The sequence below is a fragment of the Aethalodelphis obliquidens genome, unplaced genomic scaffold (assembly GCF_003676395.1).
Source record: "Aethalodelphis obliquidens isolate GAN/ISIS:26980383/991018 unplaced genomic scaffold, ASM367639v1 scaffold58, whole genome shotgun sequence".
Classification (NCBI taxonomy): domain Eukaryota; kingdom Metazoa; phylum Chordata; class Mammalia; order Artiodactyla; family Delphinidae; genus Aethalodelphis; species Aethalodelphis obliquidens.
The window spans coordinates 6948360-6971756 of NW_020838002.1; the positions used below are offsets into that span (position 1 = coordinate 6948360).

Below are 23397 nucleotides of genomic sequence, written 5' to 3' on the forward strand. Positions count from 1 at the left end.
CAGATGTAGGTATCCAAAACTTTTTAAAAAATGGTGTGAGATCCATCTTGATTTGCTGTCTGGTGGTACTGTCACTTGGGTACTTGTCATACCTCTCTTAGCCTCCTTGGAGGCAGCAACCATGTCTTAATCACCTTTGTATGCCCTTTAGTGCCTAACAGTGCCTGGCACATTGTTGGTACTCAGTAGACATCTGATGAATCTAGTTGAACATAAATGGGTAGGCAACCCAGCCTAAAACCCTTTTCAAGTAAAGAAACTGGGTTTAGAGCATGCAAAGAAATGTTTGAAACCCACCTGCTCTGGGCTTTACTCAAGCTGACTGGAGGAGGTTACTTCTCTTACTGCAGCCAGTCTGGTGCATTTCCACTCTCCCTTCTCGGTGGTCAAACCGGCCTGACATTAGTCCTTCCCTCTCTCTCCAGCCCAATATCAAGACGTGTACACCTGGAGAAGCAGTGCTTCAAAAATTTCTCTGTCATCATGGTGAAATGGTGAAGCTTCTGAGGTATTAAGCAATCCATCATAACGTTTGTGACCGGTTAACTTTAATTTGTCAAAATAAATCTGCAGTTTTTGCATGTTAGTAATACAGTGCTGGTATTGACAGGAAAAATCATCCATCTGCTTACATAGAAACCTTCGTTTAGGAGCACACCTTAGGAGGGAAATGGATACACAATAAAAGGCAAATGTAGGCCAAGCAGCGAGCCCTAGAGCGTAACAGGCTGGATGTCAGATTTGAGGATGATCTAATACAACTGTTTAGCTGCCAATCTGATAAAGGGGAAGCTCTCAACCAGGTTACAACCAGAAGAGAAAAACAAACTCTCTGCTTTTTTCGTGAGCGGTGGCCTTCTTGCCTTCAACATTTGGTTGAATCAGTTCATCAGCATCAAAACTCAATTCCAGTTCCAAGACAGGAGAATTTCACCACACAACCTACTCGGGCCCTGCTTTCAGTGGCCCACTGCCACCCCCAGCCTGCCAACTCTCTCCCTCCCAAAAGAAGACACGACGTGGGTTTATTATTGCAGACAAGCTTAAGTGAATAAAGAATGCATACAAAATATCATTTTAACTGAAGTCATACAATGAATTCTCACTCCTGTTTATTATACAATGAATTGATAAAGCAATCATTCCTAGTATATATCTTTTTTTTTTTTTTTTTTAAAGAACTAATACTTTTAGGGTTCTGACGACCACACTCTAGCCTGGGGGTAGGGTCCACACCTGCCCCCACTGAGGACTGCTCCTTGGGCCATTGTGGAGGAAGCCAGGGCCATCTCAATCATGGAGGATTGTGATTGCCAGCCCAGCCAGAGAGAGACGACAGGTCCTAGCGGGCAGAGCCAGAAACCGGTCCTGGGGCTGCATGCCAGGAAACGTTGGCTTCCTCCAAATGTGGCCAAGACCTGCCCAATCCAGACCTCAGCAGGGCCACGCATGGGCCTTCCCTACACGAGTCCTTCCAGTAGTCCACACATAATGCTCTACATATTAAAAACAAACCATTTTGGTACTGTGGATAGGAACAGTTGTAACAAAGTCATAGCTACATATTTTTCTCTACATTTTGTTTATTGAGACAAACTAATTAAAAGGCACAAACATAGGGCATGTTTACATGGACATTATAACAAACATATACATTAAAAGTGTAGGAATGTGTTGCCTTCCTGCTAAACAGAAAGTTCCTAAGCTTTTATATATACAAAAGTTGTACAATTTAATGTCCTAAAGTACAAAAGATCATTTATAAAATTATTTTACACTAAGTACTATTTATTTTATTTTTTTACTACGTAGTTCAACCCCCTCGAACTGTTTTGTATAATGACACACAGATACCTGTCCCTGATGTAGGAAGTCTGCCTCAGATGCAAGGTATTTTGATGCTTGAACTGACACAGTGGGGTATAAATGGAAGTCATCCAGTTTGATAGTCAGTCCTGCAAACATTCTGCAAGATTAACACAACTAATGTCCATTTCTCTTAACTGCAAGATTAAAAAAAGGAAAAAAAAACCAAAACATATTGCAACTTAAAAAAAAAATAATCACAGCGCCTTGGTTTTAGTAACTTCTTTTTCAAAACACAATGCTTTAAAAACATTAATGTGTGACATGATGGTGTAAAGAGTATCTGTCTCCCTAGCTTTTGGTTTCTACTTTGTACTATGTACAGAGATAACACATCCTGCTAAGAAATAAAAAGCACATGTCTTAACGTGCACAATCATTGCTGGATTTCTGCAGGGAGTGCAGACAGCTGTCTCCCTGAAAACCCGACAAAGCTGATACAAGTGTTTTCTCAAAGAACAAAAAGTGATGTCCATATTTACAAAGTTGAACAAATCTGCACAATACTTAAGAAACAGAAGGAGAACTTAAAAAAAAAAGATACACTCTGCTTGTTCTGAAGGGGCATACTACCTAGTTAGTGGTTAGAATAAAAACTGTATACAATTTAATATAAGACATAAACTCTAGTGAGCAACTAACACACCTTTCCCTGTTGAAATATCAACAGGCTCTGATTGGGAGAGAGAGGGGCATATCACATCCCAGTGCCTCCAGCGTCTTCCAATTAAAGCAATATATTTTAACTGTTCCAAAGTACTCCTTGACCCCTGAATAGGAGTCCCATTGGCCTCTGTTTGTTAGGAGTCTGCCTGTCCGCACACTTGACTTCTCCTCTGTCAGCTGCGGCCTTTTCTTACCAAAACACAATGTGTATATTTTGTTTGTTTTTTTAAGTTTTTTAAAAAAGTCAACTACAATGCTATATTCCATCAGGATTAGTATGCTGAGCAATATTTACATCTCCAAATATCAGGTCACAATCCCTATTATATGTTGAAGATAGAATGATAAATTATCATATGCTTTGCATATCAGAGCTGGTATCACCTTTCCCATAGGGAATGCTGCCTGAAATTAACATATTCCCAAAGGTAAAATGCATATTCTCTGAAATGCATTTTATTATGACAATGCATGTATTTACTCATAAAAACAATAAACACAGACAATTTTACACTAGCTCTCAATCCCTGGATTTAGAACTTCAGGTTAAAATCAGCCATCCACCTTGTATATATGGGGAGAAGAGTTCTGCTAGTGTTCAGAATAAAATGATTTCTTGGGATCAAAAACAGTAATGCTGCTTTTTAATTTTGAAATGGGTTTTGCTTTTTCATGATTGGTTTTAATTCCGGCTTTCATCTTGCCAACTACTATCCTGTTTAAGCAATGCTGTCAGCTAAAAGGAATTTCTGATTAAACTAAAGTGGTCCAGTGATAAGTGACATACACACCCTACTTTGAACAATCCCAGCCAAATTGGAGAATAATGCTACTACACTATTATTAACTAATGTAATAAATCTCCCAATTTCATGGTTTACTTTTTGCTTTAATAAACTAAAAGTAAGTTGCTGGTAAATATTTACTTGAACCCATATTTTGATTTTATAATACTGTTTACCAAGGTGGTGATGTAGGCAAAGCTTGGGGTAAGAAAGGCATGCTCTCTACAGGCCTCATTGCTATATTGAGAGGGGCAGCTAACGTCATAGGCGTGGGCAGGTTCATTGGAGACGTGATCGTGACAGGGTGTGCTATATTCACTGGGGCAGTGACGGGGGTGGGGAGGTTGACTGGGGTAGTGAGTGTTAAAGGAGAGGTCATGGACAATGGACTGGTTATAGTCACAGGGTGCCCTATGTTCATTGGGCTGGTTATGTTAACTGCACTTGAAACATTTACTGGACTTCTCATGCTCATTGCAGCTGCCACTGTGACTGGGTTTGACATAGTCCCAGACGACACAGAGGACGTTATATTGAATGGAGTAGTGAGAGTCACAGGTGTCGTAGCAGCCGTGGAGGTTTGGCACAGGTTAGCAGCTTCTAAAATAAGAAGACAAAAGGGCCTTTAGACTCTCAAAACAGTGAACACAATTCAGTTTCTGAATCAACTTCTTTTAATTAAAAAGGACAAACATTTAATAAATTAAATTACAGTTTTCTACCCTGTGGTCAACAGGAAGGGAGGATCCTTCTGAGCACAAGACTGGGGGCCAGGAATCCCAGCACGGGAGCAGATCTCTTCCGATGCTGTGCCTTTCACAAGACTGAGGCAACTGGCTTAGCCTTGGTGCTTTTGGTTTGGAGTTTAGATTTACTTACCTACCTCACAGTGATGCTGGAAGATCAGGTAATTTCTGCAAGGCACTCTGGGGGGCAGAGATATCAAGTAGGGCTAAGTTTTCTCACTACCACTTCCATGTAGTTCCTCTGAATTCTAAAGACTTTCCCGGGAAGAACCAAGCACCCACAGGCCAGGCTGGAAGAGCTTGTTTACACAGAGCTGGGCAGATGGTTACACAGTAACAGATAATCAGAAAAATCTTCTCACAAGGCATACTGTAACTAGCAGAGAGAGGTGTGTGTCCTCGATGCTATGTACTCTAAAGCCTTCTCAGAGGTGAAGCCACATTCTGTTAAGGTTTTAAAACTCCATTAAGTAGGGATGGATAAACAAGCTGTTTTAATATCATCTGTTTATTTCAGTCTTAGAAAAATCATTTTAGTTAAATAATCCTGTTGTTTCTGGTTGTTTCTTAACGTTGTTTAGAATGAACAAGTATCCCTCAGTAGGTTTATGTTCTCCTCCCCGCTCCCGTATCTTCTTCTCTTTCTGAGGCTAACATAATCACCTACTTTATGCCTGGTGTCATTTAACTATACGTATTCCACACACCACCAGCCATACCAAGGGGGACTAGCCAGGCTAGGAGACCCTGCAGTGAGCTGGGGGACCGTGGTCCTTGTTATCAGCAAAGCCTGGGCACTTCTTAAGGAAAACTTCCCTCACAGGTGACACCCCTTACACCACCCCGCAACAAAATTCAGCACCACCTGCTGGTGTGTCAGAAAAGTGCAGTAAGAAGACAGATGGGGGTGCTGGCTGTGACTTGGCTGTCAAAACGGAGAAGTGCATTTGAGACTAAAGATGGAGGTCTGCCCGCAGGCCACGCATGGTCAAATCACCTCAGGTGGACCCTTGAGTCAATGAGCAGCCCTTCCTTGATGAGCATGATGTAACCTTGGCATTGCTCCATACTCTGTATCAGGGATTCCCAAACCTGGCTGATGATCAAAATCATTTACCTAGGGAGGTTTTTTTGAAAAAAACTGCTTCCCAGGAAATTCAATTGTGAGATTTAGATGGAACCTGGATATCTATCTATCTAAAAAGCTGCTGAGATGATGATCTCATTGTCATCCAGGTTTGGAAACTTATATTACCTTATTTAAGCCCAATATTTAAAAGGGACATGCTGATTCAAGTTCAGGTTTTCAGGTCAGGAGTCTCTTCTCCCCCCAGACGTGACATTTACTAACATGAACACAGAAGTTTCTAACATCAGTGGTCGTTTCCAAAGAGATTCATGCAACAAATGGGAATACAATAGCATTTTGTTTCACGCAGATCAGAAGATGAGCTAAACAACTGAGTCTTATTGTGCAAGCACACTGAAATACAATACCAAACAGAAGAGTGCAGAAGAAAAGAATGAGGGAGAAAACCGACTCACTTTTGAGGTGATGGTAGCATGCTAAAAATATTCTCCTCCTGTTTTCACCAAATAAGCTTTCACTTACTTGGTGGGTGTGCCATCTCCCCACCTCCCCTTCATTTTCTTTTTAATCTAACCCTATCCCTTTCTGTAACTTAAACACTTTTACTCCTTCTCTGAGCAAAGCATCCTTCGTATTTCAACCTTCGCTTTCAACCCACTATGCAATTATCACGGCACATACACACATATAAATTTTTCTCCCCTACCCACCATTCTCCATCCCTTCTCTTTATCACAAAATATTTAATCAAAATAATGACAAATATTCATTTGGAAGATAGGAATAAGCAGCATCTGAGGCAAAGTGGAAAGCCTATCTGAACTGCTGCATTCTTTCCTCCAGTGCCAGTAGATATATGGAAAAGCTATTCCTTTTATCTTTTTCCAAGTACAGAATGTTTAGAAGGGATCTGAGGAAGGGAATAGCTGCACTACATGAACGCAAAGGATGGAAGAAACTACACAGCAAAGGAATTACAGCACAGCCTACATGCAGGGGATTCCTTATGAATTTAAAATAAAACAGTAAGACATGACAAGGGTGGGGAAGGCAAAACGGAATTTAGGAATCTGTCCTGTGGCTGATGATACATTGACAAAATGATTTAACTGAAATGGCTGCACAGTAGTCCAGAAGCCAAAGCTACAACTACTAAGTTAAAAAACTGTGCTGAAAACCGATACTCCAACCGCTTCTTTATGAGATATATATGAGAGAAAAGCAAACCATGCCCAGTTTTAGTAACAATTACAGTAAAGTCACTAACAACTGAAGTACATACATGTTAAGCTAATGCCAGCCCCAGTGACAGACTGAATTAGATTAAGGGTGAGACCGAGAAAAAAGACATCAGCGTTATAGAGTCTGAAATATGTAATAAATAATAAAATTCAGAAAGAACACTAAAGAGCAGAAAATAACACAGTTGTAAGAAAATGAACTTATGTACACATAAGGATATTTCATCTACCTTTAAGAGTGGGACTATTTTAAAAACACAAAAAGGAGCCTTTAATGCATGAAGGTTGACATAAAAATGAACATAAAAAGGAACTCTGAGCGTACACAGCAAAGGACCAAATTTGGCTACAAATGTGTAACAAAATTAAGTCACAAGAAAGAACCTGACAAGAAGTACTAAGAATTTTTATTTCCTAGTAAAAAAAACTTACTTGGAAGCTTGGAAGCTTTGTTGCTAATAACTTTACCAGGTATTTCCTAGCATACAGTATCTCCTTAAAGTGTTTCCATAAAGCCGAATTCTCTAAGCTGTGGCTGTTTTACTTTGTTACTTGGCATACTAGATGAAAACACTAGCCACGCTGTGAGCACTGGATGCCTCATCTTACCTTTCTTTCTTGCTTTGACAGCTTCTTCCCACAGTCTCAGTGTCTCTACCTGCTTCCCTGGCCAGCTCGTCACATGCTGCTGCTGCTGCTGCTGCTGCTGCTTCTGGCTGCTGGTCTCTTCACTCATGCACGCTGCTCCAAAGACAAAGACAGAAACGCTATTATTTACCTGGAAAAAGTGTGGCTATTTTTTCAAAATCCGAACTTAGATACTTTGACTCCTCATGCCTCTATGATCTTTATCATTTGACCTGATGGTTTTTTACTATAGTACATCTTTTGTGCTGCTGTGTCTCTACTGGTCAAAATAGATAAATTTTAAAACTCCAGAGAGCTAGGGAAAACCAACATAAAAGAATTCTTTGCTACATTAAAAAGCAAGTATCTTTTAGAATGGAACTTGGGTAATATTAGCATGGAATAATTAATGCTCATCAAAATATGTAACATAGTTACCTGACCACAACGATGTACATTAAAAGTAAATTTCTGTAAAGTTAACAAAGTTTGACGTGCTAGATAATAAACCCAATGTACTTACAAAGAAGCAAAAACGAATGAGATTGAAACACATTAACCATTCTTTCCCATTCACTTTTGGCCACCTATTCTGAGAATCTGATGTTTCTGCAGCATGAAGTACATATATAATACAGAATTAGGAAAACACTTTCTTCTGATGGTTAGGGAGATCTTAGAAAAAAGCCTGGGTAAATGCAAGTATTGAATTTTATCCACAAGTCCCTGGAATATTCTATCTTTTCAACTCTGAATTTAAGGTAAGCAAAGCATTTAAACGTTCAAATGGGTACGCTATCCCTTTTCTCTATAGATTTGGGTTTGAGAAGTAAAATTATGTAACACTGCTTTTATCTTTAGGTTATGAAGGACATGTTATCAATACTATCAGGAGTTAGGGGGCACTCGTGCCTGAGAATCTTCCTTACATTAAATAACATCAGTTAAAATTGCCTGGCATAAGATGCAGCTTCCTAGTATGGCTTCTGCTGCCACGATCCTAACACACTAAAGCTTTTTATTCAAACCCCATAGAAGAAGGGACACACTGAAAAATAGCTGCAGGGAAATTGTGCTCTTCTAACTTGGACGTTATTAGTAGACAGTACAGGATTAAAAGCAAAATAAGTGGAGAGTTTATCATTGTTGCCTGTATACATGTACGTAAAGTGTATTTCCAACACTAATATACACCGTCCATTGACGCGTGTTTGCATACTGTAGCAACAGGAGGAAACAAGTAAGGTGAACATTAACATAGTCCTGAGAACACAGGTGAAAATATCTTCAATATATTATAAAAAAAAAAAAATCTAGATTCCATCAATCTGAAACGCAAAAGAAATACAATTTGGGCTTCCCTGGTGGCGCACTGGTTGAGAGTCCACCTGCTGACGCAGGGGACATGGGTTCGTGCCCCCGTCCAGGAAAGTCCCACATGCCGCGGAGCGGCTGGGCCCTTGAGCCATGGCCGCTGAGCCTGTGCGTCTGGAGCCTGTGCTCCGCAACGGGAGAGGCCACGACAGTGAGAGGCCCGCGTACTGCAAGAAAAAAAAAAAAAAAAAGAAATACAATTTGAAGTGTCACCTACTTTTACTGATGCCTTGTTTACATGTATTACAGTTGATACTTTGGCTCTGCCCGTGTGTCTTTAAGTGGCTGGTGATGTATGCTGCGCTCAGGAGCTTCCCACAGATGTTACAGGATACCTTGCCTTCGTGGCGTACCATGTGTGTCCGCAGTCTGTCTTTGGTGGCAAAGGCAGCAGTGCACGTCTGCATGAGGGAGGAAAACTTTTTTTAAATATAGACTATCCTGTTCTACTCATTTTAAAGTACGTTATATTCTAGGTATTACCCTACTCATGTCAGCAAGCAGACTGAGTTAGCTGAATTTTAACTGCATGTGTTACCTAGAATTGTACTCACGATAAAACACCTGGTGAATTTTAGACTCTTACATTTTGAGGGGAAGAAAAAAATATCAACAGAGTAGTGAAAGATGTGAGCTGTAGAGTCAGTTAAACCCGGATTTAAATCCAGCTCCCTGACTCACTAAACAATGTAATACTCAGCAAGTTAGCTAACCTATCTGAATTTACTTCATCTGTAAAATGAAAATAATACCTACCTCACAAAATTACTGGTGGATTAAGAGCCTGGCCCAAGGCCTCATGACAGGTAATCACTCAATGACACTAGCTTCCTTCCTCCAATTGGATTTTTCTTAGAATTCGAATCACTTACTTAATAAAATCAGTCATTAACAAAATTTAACTGAAAGGAGCACAAAAAGACTTCCAGCAAAAAACCAGAATTACTGACGCCTAACACGGTCATTTCATTTAGCAAGATTCTTAACCTCTTCATTACCACAACTTATGTCATTAGAGAACGCTCCAATTTGGCGATAGCAGACAAAAATCCAGTAAGTGGTAACATTTGGGAGAAAATTCATATTTTCTTAGATTATGGTTAAAACAACCTCAATCATCAACCCAGAAGTTAATTTAAAACACTTCATTCATTTATTCTTTTCAAATAAACGACCTTTGCAAGACAATAAATTTTTTTTCTTATAACAATAAATACTGTTGCCCAAGGAAAATGAAATGTAGCTTAACAAAAACAACATTTACATTTTTAAATGGTCTTGCCTCACAGAAATAGAAGCTGTCATTTATATTTTATAAAACCAGAATTCAAATGGACCACATTTACTCAAGTCAGTGATTTTACGACTATTCAAGAAAGGTGAGATTTGACTGGCTCAGACCTTCTGGATAATGTGCATTAAGTGCTACACTAAGGATAAGTCATTTTAACTCTTACTTGGCATTTGAAGGGTCTTTCTGTTGAATGGACATGTTTTACGTGACAGCTTAAGTGGTCAGGCCTGTGAAAGAGAGAGTTTCAACAGAAGATGTAATGGAACACACATAGAGAAATGCTACTTACTGTGATGTTTACATGCTTGGCAGACATGGGTGGGGGACATTTTAAAGAAAGACAGCAGAATTACCAACTCCCCCACCCCCCAGTGCAAGCCTCCTTACCTCTCTTACCATAAACAAAAGTCTTAGTCCTTTATACCTGTTAATTTTCTTTCCTAGTCAACATCAAATCATATTAGGTCTTGATTCTTTACAATTACAAAATACCCAAAGTTTAGTCCTAACACTTGCCAGAGACAACTGCTACTACATTAACTTTAAAAGCCTTTAAAAATGAAAATTAGTGAAATGTTAGTAACCACAGAAAAATGGAAAAAAACGTTCTCTTAAAAGTTTTAAGAGATTCCAAGGTCATCCCAACTTCCAGGATATGTTTCTTTGGTTTGTGCAGTGAATCTCATGTCCAGCCACCCAAATGAATTGAAAACTAATGGTTTCGCAGTGATAAGAAGTACTGATGTGCCGAAAGAAGGCCTGAGTCCACCAAGGCACTTCTTAAATGAAATAGTAAGTTAATCACTATGTCACCACTTGTCAGCCACACCAAACTGGAATTAGACCTGGAGGTGTAATACTTTATCTGTCACCAATCTCCTCTAATAACACAGGCCTGCAAATATCTATTCTCACATAAACCTTCTAGATCACGCAGAGATCGTACTGATACCATAATGAAAAAAAAAGCAAAGCAAAATGCAGTACCTCGAGAAGCCTTTCCCACAAACACTGCAAGTATAGGGTTTGGTGATGCCTCCTTCGTGAGACCTCACGTGGTAAGTCATCCGGTCCTTCCTCTTGAAGCGCTGATTACAAATAGGACACTCGAAGGGCTTTTCGTCCGAATGGGAGAGCTTGTGCCGATTGAGGTGGTACACATCTCGGAAGGCCTTCCCACACATCTCACAAGCATGGTTCTTCTTGACAGGCTTACTGGGTTTCTTGACAGACTGCGTCACGGGCATAGCTGTGGTGCTGGCACTGCTGCTGGGGTTGGTGCCCGAGGAAGATGTAGTGACTGTTGACAAGATGCCTGCAATGGTTGAGACCAACGAAGTTCGGCTGCTGTCCCCAGCGATGGTGGAGATAAGGGGAACCACCGTGGTGGGGGTTTTCTTTGGCCGGGACACCAACTTGATGCCTGTGTGGCAGGACTCGTGGCGCCTCAGGTGATAGCTGTCCCTGAAAGCTTTACTGCAGTAAGTGCACACAAAGGAAGTTTTGGGTTTTTCTTTTTTAATCCCAATGGCATCCTTTAATGTTTCTGGAGCAGCCTGAGGTTTCTGACTTATTGGTATTGGAAGCAATGGTTTCTGATCAGGGGGCTCCACAGCAGAGCTCAGGAGGGGCAGCAAGCTGTTCTGTGCTGCCTGCTGTTGGTGATGGGAGGCTTCGTGGGCCTAAAACCAAACATTTACACTTCAGAAATTCAGCCTCTCACAATGACCTTCAAAATTCAACATGCTTCAGACAATAGAGACCAGAAGAAACAATCAAGGAGCCTGTAAGCTACTCTCTGCAGCAGAGATCCAGCAACCACCTAGCTACTCTCAGAGCTCCCAATACAAAGCATTAAAATCACTGCACAGACACAAAACTTTTGCGAGTAAGTTGCTGACAGTGATCTTGCTTTCAAACAGCTGACTAAACTACACACCACCCTGGTTCACAAGGGACATACCAGCTGATGAAATGGGTCTGCATTAGTCTGTCAGTGCTGAGACCAAGTTTAAATAACTTGTCAAAAAAATTACACTCCAGACTTAACTATTTAACAGTACCTTACTGCAGTAATCCACAAGCCACACTCACACATACACATATAGACATGTAATCATCTACTTGTCTATTTTACCTAGGAAAATAGATGTCTCTCCCCTTCCATCACAAACTCTCAGTGACCGAGGAAAGAGGCTGTTGCTAAGTAATACAAGGAATCTAGGTCTCTGAATACATATGCTAGTGGTTAAGTTTACGTTTAAAGTTTCCACTTAACTCTACTAAAAGATTTGGTTGAAATGGAATCTGCTATTAATCATCCTGGAAGGCATCTGTGAAGGCAGCCCCCAGCAAACACCTGTCAATTGTTTCTCAGTTCATTTAATCTTACACTAGAAGTCTGCATCCTTTAGCAACACTAGCTGTTCAAACCCTAAACTCAGACTAATAAGAAAGAACAAACTATAAATAATTTAAATTCCTTTCATTTTCATCTTCTTCTAGCAGTGGTAGGGCGAGTTAAAGTATTGGACATTTGCTGTTATAAAGTGCTTTTCCACTCCAAAACTGGGAGCTGGACAATGTTTGGAAATTTTCTTTAGCTGCACTGAAACCAAAATTTCATTGTGGGTCGGGTTCTTGGTATTTAGGAGTAGTTACTCACTTGGTTTTGATTCTTCCAAAATTCTCCATACCTCTATACTGATTAACATTTAGGAAATGATGGGAAAAAATTCCTGAAATAGTTCTTCCTAATATGCTGTATTTGATCAACATTATTTTTGAAACTCTGGACAGTGAGCTCGAGCCCCTATGCTTGAGTTTTGTCATCCTAAAAGGATACATGCACTCAGAGGTAAGAGTTCCAAATATTTTAAGCATACAGTGTCCTAGGAAGGGCCCATCCCATCATCTCAGACACTCTAGACACTTATTTACCCTTTTCACTCTAAATCTAAGTTCTACATTACACTCCATTAAGTAAAAAAATATGGAGACACACAGACGCACTCACACAGAGCTCCTCTCCTGACGAGTAAGAACACCTACCACACGCAGCTCCATGTTTACTTGATAGCAGCACGACAGCTAAGCCTAGAACCAGACTTCCCTAAATCATCAGGAGGTGTCATATCCAGAGTTAACCACTTTCAATTTAACTATTTTGACTGAATCTTCCTTTGAGTCCTGGAAGTACTCATAGAAATTGTGTGCTTACTTATGAGTATCTTTCTGGACTTAGTGCTCACACTGAGTCCACTTTTAATTTAATTTATGGAGCTCCTGTAATTGTCAGGGTCTACCCAAGTGACTTTAGTAAAAACTTTATAGAATTTGGACTCTAATCTTACCCCCTTTCCAACCTGGCTGTAGGATGCCCAAGCTTCCGTACAGTATACAAACGGTTAATAGCTGAAGATAGCTCAAGATATACAATTTCAAAGGCTAACAGATCAGATAATAGGGAAAGCAAATCTTCTGGACAAAGTTCAGACTTATAGTGTTCAGAGGCATTTTTCAATTCTAAACAACCATTAGTTCGATGGAGTACTAAAAGCACTTACTGCCATTTTACCAATTCAGATGTCTGTGGCAACATAAAGTATTTTTACAGCATTGCTGAAGCTCACTCTCACAGGAGGGTCACACCAGGTCCCTGCTTCTCGGGTGAAATGCTGTAGAATGCCTCGCCCACTACGGGAATCACTCTCTGAGGATTCCTAGGATCCCCACACTTCTATATGAAGCCTTCTAAGAGGGGAACTGGGTTTCCCCAACTTGTTCTCTGAGGGAGAGACAGAGTAAAATAACAACCATGGCCTGCCTTCCGTTAAGTGATTTTTAAAAATATGTAACTTCTGGGTAGACTTTTATTTGACTAGCATCATCAAACCAAAGTTTTAATTTTATCTCCCATCTCTTTCAACTGCAAGGCTTTTTTAACCCTGCCCAAGCTTTCCTCTTCTGGGGCTGGCAAAAAAAACAAAACAGAAATGTTATTTCATCACCCAGGGTGGTAGGATATGGCACCATGAAATCTCCAGTGCCAGAGGGTAAAAGATTTTGTTCTGAAGGAAACTGGCATCAGTGAGTCATATCTTGAATGTCCTATTAGGAGAATCATTCATCAAACACTTTAACAGATATGGGTTTCACTTTCCACCAGGTTACTTGGAAAGCAAGCAGGTATTAAATTGTTTTAAAATATAAATTCAACAGGACGCTCCAGGAAACAAATGAGAGAGTTTAACTCTCCATTTCCCCAGTGAAAATTACTTAAAACTGGAACTGAGTAAGTCTATTCATACCTTTCCAGAGAAAAGACTGAAATATTCTCTTTACCCATTCAACTGTCCTCGGCTCTAAATTATAAGTTTTCCAACAATTTTCACTGCACACATTGCCAAGCCCAGGATCAAATATTAGCTTTCACACTTCTCCATCAGGTGGAAAAAAAGATTTTAATAGCTGAAAAAAATTAAATAATATAAAATCTAATTAAAAAGTTGATCATTAAATGCTTGGCATTTGCTTTCCCCAGGAAAAGAATAATAAAAGTATTCCAAAAGATTTTTCAACTAGTTTTCCAAAAATTAGTTACGGGGTTTTCCTTTACATAAAGAACTCTCGTTTTTTTCCAATCTCCATTGAGAGCACGTTTAATATGGTAAATCTAAATCATTCCTCATGTGAAAAATCACTGCAGTGGCCCATTAATCCCATATTTTAAAATGACCATTTGAAAGCTTTTTCTAGAGAGGGCATTTGCCACCTTTACACCAACCTGGATGCAAGCTAGTTATGTATCATTTTTTTCCAATGCATTTTTAAGTTGACTTATCACATTATCAAGCTCATCAAAGCACTTGTTAAAACAACACAAGATCACAATAAGGGCCAAGTTAGTGAATTCCGTAATTTTGGGTATGTTCAATTTTAAGAAGCCCGAATATATTTCAATTACTTAAAAATCAAATTACTCACATTCGAAAGAATATGTCTTAAAACAATAAACCATCTCTACACAGTAGGCACTGTTTGAATTATCCAGTTCCTTATATTAACTCCACTGGGATGGGTCCAGTGGCTGGGAGGATTTTTTTTGAAAATTCTGCATCCGTTCCTGGTTAGTTCCAAAAGGTCTCAAGCGCCCAAGCTACGCATTTGGGATTTCACGAAGTTATTCAAAGAAGGAAAATAACTCAGAGAGGCGGGAAGAACGCACTTAAAGTGACGAGCTTCCTAACCTCCGGTTCCTAAGTTTCCCCGTGAGCTCATTACTACTACCCATTAAGTGCTTCGTTTTCAAACAGAAACGAAGCGGGGAAAAAATAAGTTCTAGGTCTTCCAAATAGGGGTCCCCACCTCAGATGGGCGGGCAAGAAGGTTGCCAACGCATCGGCTACAGTCACCTTCAAGTTTCTTGCAAAAAGTGAAGACCAACACCCCACGAATGACTCATCTGGGGGCTCTGTAAGCGGACTTTGTTTGCTCTCTCCACTGGCCGTCTCCCCCACTTGGTTGGAGGAAACGCTAAAGGTGGGACGAGAGAGAAACGCGCCCCAGCAGAAGGTGGGGCCTCCCGGAGTGCCGGGCCCCCGCCCCCCCCCAACCCCCGGCCGGGGGATTCCCCGGGCTGAATGGGACGGCGGTAGAGCTGGACAGACGGAGAGGGTGTCAGCTGCCAAGGCTCGGCACTGGCTTGGGAATGAAAACACGTAAATCCAACGAAAAAGTTTGGGGAGGGGATACACGTTTACAGCACCCCCCAACTGGGTAAACATGAGGGGGGCGGCGGGAAGGGGGAGTGGCGGGGAGCCCAAGGATACCCGCTATTCGCGGGGACTCGAGCGGGGGGGGCTTGTCAGAAAGTCAACATATACACACAAAAAGAAGACAGGGAGGTGAAAAGAACGGAGAGCGAGCGAAAAGATGGATGAAGTGGGGGGGAAGTGAGCAGGACCCGGGGACCCCCCTCACCCCACGGTGCGGGCCCGGGCCCGGCGCGCCGTGGCCGAGCGGACCGCGCTATCCAGCGGCCCGGCGCCCTCCTTTCTCTGGGCCGCGGCTGGTGACAGCGACCGGCCTCCTCCCTTCCCCTTCAGGGCGGGAGGGAAGGGTGTGTGTGTGTGTGTGTGCGCGTGTGTGTTTGTGTGCTGGGGGGGACCGGGGGTCACCCCGAGGCCTGCTCTCTTCCCCGCACCCCGTGAGGCCGCCTCCTTTCACCTCAGCAGCCCCGCTCCGCCGAGGCGGGCGGGCGGAAAAACAAAGGGGGATTAAGGCCGGGCCGGAGAGCGGAGCCGGGAGGGAGGGGAGGAGGAGCGCCCGCCCGCCCGCCAGCCCCGGGCCCGGCCCCCCTGTCCCCCCCGTGTCCCCCCCGGGGGGGGCCCCCCGTACCTGGAACAGGAACGCGGTCCAGTTGGCCTCCATGGCTGCAGCGGCCGACCCCCCTCCTCCCCACTCCCCCCCGCTCGGGGAGCCTCCTCAGGCGGAGGAGGCGACAACAAAGCGGCGGCGGCGGCGGCGGCAGCGGCAGCGGCGGCTCCTCAACATGGCAGCGCCGAGCGCGGCCACTTCCGGTAACCTCCGGGACGCACCACCGCCGCGGCGAGCGCGGGCGGGGGGGGAGCCCCGACCCGGCCGCCGCCGCCCCCAGTGGCCCGGACCCCTCCCGGGCGTCCCCGCGGCCCGCTCGCCGCCTCGGAGCTCAGCCAGTGCCTGCGGGCGGTGGGGTCAGGGCCCCCGCGGGGGGGCTGGGGTGGGGCCGGGGGCGGGGATGGGGCGCGGCGTCCCCCCCCGCGGGGGTGTGTGGTGCTGCGGTCCGTGGCTCAGGCAGCTGGAACAGGGGGAGCTCAGGAGAGAAGATGGAGGACGCCAGGGTCTGGCGCTGGCTCGCTGGGCACGGCCGGGCCAGCTCCCGTGACTCAAACCCGGTGCCCGACAGCATCGCGTCCCTCTCAGGCCCTCAGCGGAAGGCACAGGCCACGGTGGCCCCCGGGCTCTTCAGTTCCTTTCGCGCAGCACAGCCCCTACCTCCAAACTGGGGGAAGCCCCTTCGACTTGCAGTGTCTTTCCCCTCTGGTATTTCATTCCAGCGAAACCTTCCGCACTCTTGCTGGATACGCATCTACCTCTGAGTGGCCTTCCAACTCAAGCAGGGAATCCCACTGGGGTGCAGCCTCAGATCCTCCCTGTGCGGAGGGAAACACTTCCCACGCGTAGAGGTGTCATTACTGGGTTATTCTTGGGTGAAGGGCTGAGCTTCCCCATCCTCTTCTTAACTCCAGATATGATGTGAAATTCTATCGAACACCCCCCTCTCCCGCCAACAAAAATATTTTTTTTTAATTAAAGAGAAAGTACAGACAAAAAATTGTTTTAGTGCTTTAGTACAGTCTACTTCCTCACCCCCCAAAACAAGAATCGAACTTCTGGTTGGACAGCGCCAGTTGTCACTGAGGTGACCCCAGCCTCTGTTTGCAGTTCCAAGTCTTCCGTGTAGGCGTCACTGCTACTGGAACTTTGTACGATGATGCCCTGAACATTTTCTATCAAAGACAAGCTGTTATTAAACAAGTGCCTCCAGTCCAAGAAGTCTCCTGTGGCGGGAAATGAGGAGGCAGCCTCTATCAGTGATATTTTTGTAAACTCTGGCTTTAAAAAATTCCACAGATGGTCACATTATTTCAAGACTTCAACCTCTTTCATAACCGACTGTCTCTTATCTCATTCCCTCCATTTATTCCTCTTAAATCACATTCTAATCAAGGTCACCATCTCCAACTTCCCCCATACATACACAATAAAAAATAATATGGTTGAAGAATTCTATTGGTAAAAGAAACTGAAGAGGTATAGTAATTTGACAGTCTGTGTTTCCTTTCCATCGACTACACATATATACCCCCTTCCCACACTTTCCTTCCCTCAGTCACCAGAATGAAGGGGCTGGCAAACGTTGGTCTGGTTCCTTTTAGAGTTGATTCCCTACTGGACACTGCCTGGAGGCCTTGGGAACGAATGAGAAGTTCTGCAGTTTGGATCAGTGGCAGAAGCAGGTAACACATCAGGGAACCAGTCAGCCTAAGACAGGAGGGGACAGAAAATGATGAATAGTTTCTGATTACATTCCTCAGCTAAACTGCTACAGTGGCCCCTATGTCTCCTATAAATGTCCATTAGTCTCTTTTGGAAAGAAATAAAATGGTTCAGGAAGCCTAAGTTTATATATACATACAAGATAAGGAGAGAACTAAGATGTAAACCTAAGGAATCAACTAGGTCAACTAAAACCTTTTTGCTCTGACCTCGGACACTTCGTATTCTTTTGTTTTCATTCAATGAATGCACCTTCTTTCCTGTTTTAACGTATTCACTTCGAGGTCTCTGTAATACATCTCCTCAGTCTTCCCTTCCCTGTATAGCCTCTCCTACTTTGCTGCCTTTCAAACTGTGGTGAAAATGAAGTTTCAGGATTATAAGACTAGTACTTGATGAAGACCATTTTTCTACTGACAATATTGCCACACTCTCTTGAACTTCTTTTCCCAGGATCTAGAAAACCTTTCTCTAGCAATCCTTCTCACAACCTCTGGAGAGGGGTCTCCCCACTACCACAAAGTAGAGGTCAAGTAAAAGCAGGCCAGTTCTCATTACTGAAGAGCTGGGATTCAGAAGTATCACTTTTCTTGAGGTAAACGGCTAATTTTTATCTCTATCCATGAGATGAAACCAGAATTCCTGATTGCTCCGAATTTTCTTTCCCATTAAAAATAAAAATTAAAAAAAAAAATAAAATAAAATAAAAATTAACAATCTTTTAAATTCAGATGAAATTTTAAATCTTAGGATATTTTCCAGAGAAAATATCCAAAAGTTTGGAATGAGTACTCAAAAACAATCAGCTCCAACTGTTTTGAGGAATATAATGAAATTAGGAGGGTCAAAGATTCCATTCTTAGGACAGAAAAAATCCTTAACCACAAACAAAATGAACCCCTCCTCAAGCCTGCTTCCACAGACTATACTGGGGTCCAATCAAAACACTAGCAATGTCTGAAGACAATAAATTCTTATTGATTATTGTAAACAACTTTCAGTGAATGAATCAATGGTGTTACCTCCAGTTATGATGTATAACTGAAATGTCTGGTGTCTAAGCCAAAAAATATATGTGCCTACATCCACCCAAATAAAATTCAGATTCCCTCCCCACCCTGTTCAGGTTCTTCTTTCCCATCTCCCCTGCCCCAGTGTGTATAACATGTCACTTAATCTTTTAGGGCCTCAGTTTCCTCATCTGGAGAATGAGGACAAAATAAATACCTATCTCACAGAGACAGGACTGTGGATTAAATGAGAAATGTGTATAAAAAGCTTAGAACATTTCCTGGAATATAACAGGTGCTAAGCAGATGTTTTTATTGGTGCTACTGAGTCAGGTTCTAGATTAATTCTGGGGCTAGGAACTCTGCATAAGAGCTCTAAGCCAGTTCTTACTTTCTCTCAAAGTAACAGGTTTTCCCCCTGCCCCATCCCCCTCTCCTTTGAAGAGCCCTAAGGTAAAGGGCCAAAAGGCTAAGGACACATGACAAAGGAAGAAACCTACCAAGATCAGCATTTACAAGGACAACTTTTAGCAAACATTAGAAAGTAACAGGATATTTCCTTCCCATTTTGGAAAGGATTTTAAAATCCTGTGAGTACGTTAAGGATTAAGATTAGATGCAGAATCCTAGGCATAGAAACTATCTCTGCTATTGTCAATTACCCTTCCCAAGAAAGACTAATCAACAAACCAAAACCAAATCAAATCCAAAACTGTCCATAGAGTCTATCTAGTTAGAAGCAGCTTTAAATTGGCAGTTAATGAACAAACTCTTCATGCAAGAAAGCTGGAAGTGACAATGAACAGATCTACTAGTAAAAGGCAAGACTGCAATACTTAGAAATACCAAAAACATTGGCCAGAGAGAAATGTTACCCTGCATTATCAGCCTCAGTGTAATCGGGGAGAAGGGACACACACCCTACCAGACCAAAGGCAACAACACACACACACACACACACACACACACACACACACACACACACACGCCCAAAAAAGAGACAAAAACAAGCCTCTCTGGGAGGAAAGCAGAAGTAATCTCCCCACCCCACCTCCCCACACTAAGGGCTTAAGCCACTTGCCTGTGGCCCATGTGGCCAGAAGCTGGATTTGTGTTTCAATTCTACCACCTGAAGTGTCATCACTAGTTTATTTCTGTTTTAACTGGTAAGGTGAGGAAGGGGAAACAACGAAGAATTTTTTTTCCTAAACACCAATTTAAGTTCCTTGACGGCTGGAACAGTCACAGAGAACAAAGGGACAGGGAACAAACCTACCCATTTTCCTAGTAGACATTTAGTTTAACTGGTAGTTGAGGGTCCTTAAACACTCTATTGTTTGTAAGAAGGGCCATATACCCAAGACGCCCAAAACATATCCAAAGCCAATGGAAACACATTTATCACCTTAACTCTTTTTGAAAGAAGCTGCCAGAAATCAATGCTTAACCTATCAGTTTCTTCCACAAAGCATTTGAGTAGAAATACCTTCCGTTTTACAACTCCTGAATGGCTGTCAGAGGACATCCAACAAATAGCAAGCAAAACAGCATAGGACACAAGAAGGAAAGAAACTAAGATAGGTCAAAAATACACCAAGTAAGAAATTCAATACAACTGGAAAACATACTCTCAGGCACCAACATTTCTCCTTTGGACACCTGTTCCTCCCTGCCCTCAGATGCCCCAAGTCCAGGGTAATGGCTGAGCTTGAAAAAAAGTTGCCACTTAACAGGTCACGCAAACTTCGTGGGCCTTAACCAACAACTACAAAGCTTAATTCAGGACTTCCCTGGTGGCGCAGTGGTTGAGAGTCCGCCTGCCAATGCAGGGGACACGGGTTTGTGCCCCGGGCCGGGAAGATCCCACATGCCGTGGAGCGGCTGGGCCTGTTAGCCATGGCTGCTGAGCCTGCGTGTCCGGAGCCTGTGCTCCACAACGGGAGAGGCCACAACAGTGAGAGGCCTGTGTACCGCAAAAAAAGCTTAGTTCAGTTACATCATGCTAATAAGTCAAAAACATAAATTAAATCCCTACATAAGCAGTTATTTTGGTACAAAGGAAAAGCTCTTTTCAGTGGTTATAGCCTCCACCCCAAATATATTCCACTGGTTAAAAGAGGGATGTAATGACACTAAACAGCATTGTGCTGGTAGCCAACTGCGTTACCAGAAAAATGATTCATTTGCAAAAAAAATTAAAAAATAAAAATTAGTACTTGTTAATGCCTGTCCAAATGTTCTTGTGAAGAGTGGGGCAGGGCAAAAACATACATATATCAAGTGAATACTCTTTACCCAAACTCCCAACAGAAACATCTCTTCAATTTCTTCTTCATTATCAGACTTGAGGATAGTCCAGAGTTCATATGGGATTCTGTTTCTCAGAAGTCTCCAAAGAGTTACCATATTAATACATGCAGATCTTATGGCTCCCTCTTTCTGAGTTGGTGCTCCTTCCTCTCCCTTTCATTGGCCTAGATAAAAAAAAAGCCTCATTGGGTCAATATGATCTTTGACTGAGGATCCCTCCATTCCTGGTAGTGAAGGAAACAGGAAATAATGAAACAAGTGTTGAGGAACCTATGCAGTATGTTCCTTGGGTGAGGGACATGAACAGTGGTGACCTAAGACACTGATGTGACATCACAAGACTAGTTAGACTAAGCTTTACGTAGGCTGCTCCATTCTAGGCAGCAATGCCAAGAGATGGCAACACAAGGCCAGAACAGCATAAGATCTGGCTAAGGCTCCAGGAGAGAGATCTGCTTCTTTAAGGATGTTTCTTGACTCAAAAGTCTCTGAACTAGAAGCTGCCTAAAGTTCTCCAGTCAGTTATCTGATCCAGGCATGTAAGCAGGTGCAGGGAACCTGGCAAGCTGGTTGTTAAAGCTCTACACAGGGACAACAGCTGTACTCAGCATTTACTCCTTAAGCTGGGGAATAAAACATCAAGCTTACCAGCTATCCACAAATACTACTTGAAGCATTTCACCCTTGGTTGCCTGAGCAGTGGCAGTAAGCTCTTTGCTAGACCTGAAGAAAGAGGACCACAATTCCTAGATTTTGACTTGATGAACAATTTACTATGGTACACAGGGAAGATGGGTCAGATTCAGAGAATCTAGATTTTTCTCTGAAGTAATTTTAGTCTCTTTAACAAAGCACACATGGCTCTACTCAACTAGATGACAGAATTAGCCCTTTACCTCCAAGGCCTGACACTGTCCTCTGCTAGCTTTCTGTTTTACTGACCTTACATCCCCCCCAACTCCCCAGCTCCCAGCTGCTTCCTCTTATTTTTCCAGCTTCCTTGCCCCCCACCCAACCTCTCATTTCACTTTCTCTCCCCTTTCATTCAGCAGCGAATGCTCAGAGAGCAGATGGCGAGTACTCAATTCAAGCCGGTGAAAATGCTCCCTGAGTATCAGGTACGAGGCAATCCCAGAAACAGGAATCCTAGGGGTTGCGATACAAACACTCTCTGCCTTTTAGTGATTTCCACTTTAGATGGGAAAGGCATAATATGCTTATTCTTCACATATGGAAGAATATCTTCAGACCAATTTATTAAATAAATAACTAGTTTATTAATTAGTTATACTTAGTTATGTTTCTCAGGGACAAGAGGATTTTTTTTGTTTGCATCAGAATTGACTTTTATTCCTAAAGTAATTTGTCCAGGACCTAAATAGTACCTTTAGCAAAACTCATGAAGCTGTAGGAATCCCCCATATATGTCCTATACAAAAGTTCATTTCGCTAAAGATCAGTTATTCTCATCACTTAAACAAAGCATATGGAAGGATCCATGTTGGTACTACAATCTGTGTTTAGCCCTCTCCCCAGAGAATAGCTGCAAAAACTGAAAGGAAACCTTGACTACTAGAGGTAGGTTTGGGATTTGTTCCACAGTGACCTTAAAACTGCAGGAATTTTGGGATGGAAACTTACCCAGGGAAACAGGGAGGGGAGAGGGAAAAGGGCACTCCCAAGTCCAAGAGCTCCAATCAGTAAAGTTTAATTTAGTCTCTCCTGGTGGCTCTAAGAGCCCTGGTAAACACCTGGTCCTAGAGATATTGCACGGATGATACCTAAAGAGAATCAGCAGATACAGACCAAATTCAGTCTGTGCTAATTCCAACCCAGAATGACATACTCAAGGTTTTGAAAGGCCAGCCGGGACACCCCAGGGACTAACTTCCTAGTTCATAATGGATTCTAATCAATTTGAAGACAAAACAAAGACCTCCTAATGTGGATTCTCTTAGAAAAATGGCTCATGAGTAGGACTATGCCATAACTATTATCCTATTTCGGTAAACAAATATTTATCAAGCATCTATTAAACGCCAGGAGCTGTACCAGTCAGTTACTGGAATACTTTTTAAGAATCTCCTCCAGTAGAAAAATCAAAACTTGGAAAGAAATAATTATAGAACAGTTAGACGTTTATACAAAGTGCTTATAAGATCACTGGGAAGGAAAATTTTAAAGGGGCTACTTGCTCTAATACTAAATGAGACTGCACCTCATTGGTTCTCACGTGATAGCTTTGATACTGAAGATTGTCATCTAAGGTTGCTGAATATCAAAACTAA

The 23397-nt window shown here is 42.5% G+C and overlaps 1 protein-coding gene across 8 annotated transcripts in view; it reads right to left on the reverse strand.

Moving 5' to 3' along the window:
• Window positions 1-526: 526 nt before the first annotated feature.
• Window positions 527-23397, reverse strand: part of VEZF1 (vascular endothelial zinc finger 1) — a 31957-nt gene continuing 9086 nt past the window's right edge. The window contains exons 1-8 of one of the 8 annotated variants that reach the window (XM_027087154.1): window positions 21095-21208; window positions 17627-17774; window positions 16089-17290; window positions 10677-11371; window positions 9853-9916; window positions 8613-8814; window positions 7004-7138; window positions 527-3917 (exon numbers count right to left, since the gene is read on the reverse strand). In XM_027087154.1, coding sequence (XP_026942955.1) covers window positions 3490-3917; window positions 7004-7138; window positions 8613-8814; window positions 9853-9916; window positions 10677-11371; window positions 16089-16121 — 1557 coding nt within the window. In that variant the 5' untranslated portion in view covers window positions 16122-17290; window positions 17627-17774; window positions 21095-21208 and the 3' untranslated portion in view covers window positions 527-3489. Of the gene's footprint in view, window positions 3918-7003; window positions 7139-8612; window positions 8815-9852; window positions 9917-10676; window positions 11372-13255; window positions 13477-16088; window positions 17775-21094; window positions 21274-23397 lie in introns of those variants that run through there. The other 7 variants (XM_027087152.1, XM_027087156.1, XM_027087155.1 and 4 more) reach the window with 7 other exon arrangements.